This window comes from Lathyrus oleraceus, chromosome 1 (assembly GCF_024323335.1).
Source record: "Lathyrus oleraceus cultivar Zhongwan6 chromosome 1, CAAS_Psat_ZW6_1.0, whole genome shotgun sequence".
Classification (NCBI taxonomy): Eukaryota; Viridiplantae; Streptophyta; class Magnoliopsida; order Fabales; family Fabaceae; genus Lathyrus; species Lathyrus oleraceus.
Window position 1 is genome coordinate 8321050 of NC_066579.1, and position 2469 is coordinate 8323518.

Here is a 2469-nt window from a genome sequence, read left to right on the forward strand (position 1 = left end):
ATAGAAAATGAATAAGACAGTGGAAGGTTTTGTCGTGAGGTATATCAATTAAAATTTGTCCGAAGATGTATCTCCATAAAATTCACTAAGGATAAAATTCTGAGTTTTCAAATAAAGGTTATCACGTAGATGTATTTTCGATTTTTTTTTAAACAAAATAGGATAGCACACTCAAAAGAGTATCTAGAATGTATAATTTAAGTTTGTTCGAAAATATAAATCTATAATTAAAAGTTTTTGTGACTTTTCAACACGGGTAAACTAGCCTCCCATCCAGTAGAAAAAATAACCCCTTTATGTTTTTTTTTTTCTTTTAGTTTTTGTGGTGTATCATGCATGTTTATTTATTTTTAGAATTGTAGAGTTCTTACGTGCTTTTTCAAACCCGTGAGTATATTACTATTCAGTTTGTTAATAACAAATTTTAGAAAAATGAAATGGTTAAAAATTCAATAAAGAAATCGGAATAGCTGATAATGTTAAAAAAAGGTTAAATGTATTTTGGTTTTCGAGTCTCGGTATTTCTGGTTGGTGGGCATCAAATCTGACACACTGAAAATAAAAATATAGAGAGAAGAACATGATCTAATAATAAAAAAAGTATATAACGAGTATCACGCTCTGGATTTTAATTATATGGGTTTGGTTTCTACATTTATATATTATGAGGCCTAAGCCTTATTATTACTATACCAAGACATGGGCGATGAGGTAGTTTTGTTAGGTTTCTGGATAAGTCCTTATGGGATGAGAGTAAGAATAGCCCTTGCTGAAAAGGGTATTAACTATGAGTTCATAGATGAAGATCCAAGGAGGGACAAGTCGCCCTATCTTCAAGAAATGAACCCGGTTTACAAGAAAATTCCGGTTCTAATCCATAATGGCAAACCTATTTGTGAGTCACTTGTTATAGTTGAGTACATTGATGAGGTTTGGAATGATAGATCTCCTTTGTTGCCTTCTGATCCTTATCAGAGATCACAAGCTAGATTTTGGGCCGACTATGTTGATAAGAAGGTACCGATATCGATATTATTACTCACTGTTTTTATATTAAAAATAATTATAGTTAATTTGCATTGTGACTGCAACCAGTGTCGTAACATCTATACTGATCAAAATCATTGTTGCTTTTTTTTAAAAATCTAATTTGTGTATGTTGATTACAATGTTAAATAGATATATGAAGCTGGGAGGAAAGTTTATAGGACAAAAGAAGGAGAAGAACAAGAAGCTGCCAAGAAGGAATTTTTGGATATGCTCAAACTGTTAGAGAAACAGCTGGGAGACAAGGTTTATTTTGGAGGAGATAGATTTGGTTTGGTAGATATAGCCCTTGTTCCATTTTACAGCTGGTTTGAAGCCTATGAGAAGTTAGGAAACCTCAATATTGAGATTGAATGCCCCAAACTTGTTGCTTGGGCTAAGAGATGCATGCAAATTGAGAGTGTTTCTAAGTCTCTTCCTAGCCAGCATAAGGTCTACGAGTTCATTGCAGACATCATAAAGAAGTACTGAGGACTACAATGAAGTATGTACTTGTCTTTTGTAATTGTTTGCTTCACCTTTCTTATGAAATAATTATGTGTAAAAGGCACTTAGAAGTGCTAAATGTTATACTTTGATCAAGAGAGGCACTTAGATGTGCTAAACTTTATGCTTTGATCAAGAGAGGTTTTGAATAAGTTATGATGTATTTTGATGTGTTTTCTTAATGAAAAAATTATGAACAAACTCTATAACAATCATTAACACAAACAAAATATTAATGAAGATATTGATTATCATTGAAGTGGATTGAACCCATTACAACGATCTATTGTAGTTGAGTGGCCTAACTAACTATGCCAACAAATAGCACATGTGACAAGACGGTTATTAGAAGATCAAAAACTAACTCTAACAAGCTCGTTTAACTATGTAACTTGCTCTACAAGCTACTCAACTAACTTCTTCGATTGATACCCCCTACAAGATATCTACAAATTTGGTAACTAAAGGATGGAATGGTCGAGGAATGGATGCCTTAGTGAAGACATCTACAACCTTGAACCACGTATGGAATAAGTAAGAGTTTCACAGGACCCTCTTGAACTTTGAGACACACAATTGGACAATCAATGTCCATGTGCTTAGGTATTTAGTGGAAGACATTATTAGAAACAAGTGAAAATAATTTTGGCTATCCCAATATAGAATTGATTGCATAACATAAGTTTGAGCCATCTCAAGAAGGATGAATGAAATAATTTATATTTCTCTAGTGGTAATTCCAATGTACTCCTACGGACGTTGAAGTTCTCACACCATCAACCGTCGATTTGATTGCTTGTTCTTGTATATTTGGAGCATTATTCTGAGGAAGGGAAGATCTTTTTGACTTTGGACAAGACATCTCAACAAGATTTTTACCACTCCTCAGATGCATAAACACTCGGACATTGAAAACATTGCATATATGAAGAACAA

The 2469-nt window shown here is 33.3% G+C and overlaps 1 protein-coding gene across 1 annotated transcript; it reads left to right on the plus strand.

Annotated features, from left to right (window-relative positions):
• The first annotated feature begins 634 nt into the window (after window positions 1–634).
• Window positions 635–1729, plus strand: LOC127120813 (probable glutathione S-transferase). The gene is made up of 2 exons (XM_051051410.1): window positions 635–1017; window positions 1180–1729. Exons 1-2 carry the CDS (start codon window positions 700–702, stop codon window positions 1516–1518), a joined length of 657 nt encoding a protein of 218 aa, XP_050907367.1. The 5' UTR covers window positions 635–699; the 3' UTR covers window positions 1519–1729.
• The last annotated feature ends 740 nt before the right edge of the window (window positions 1730–2469 follow it).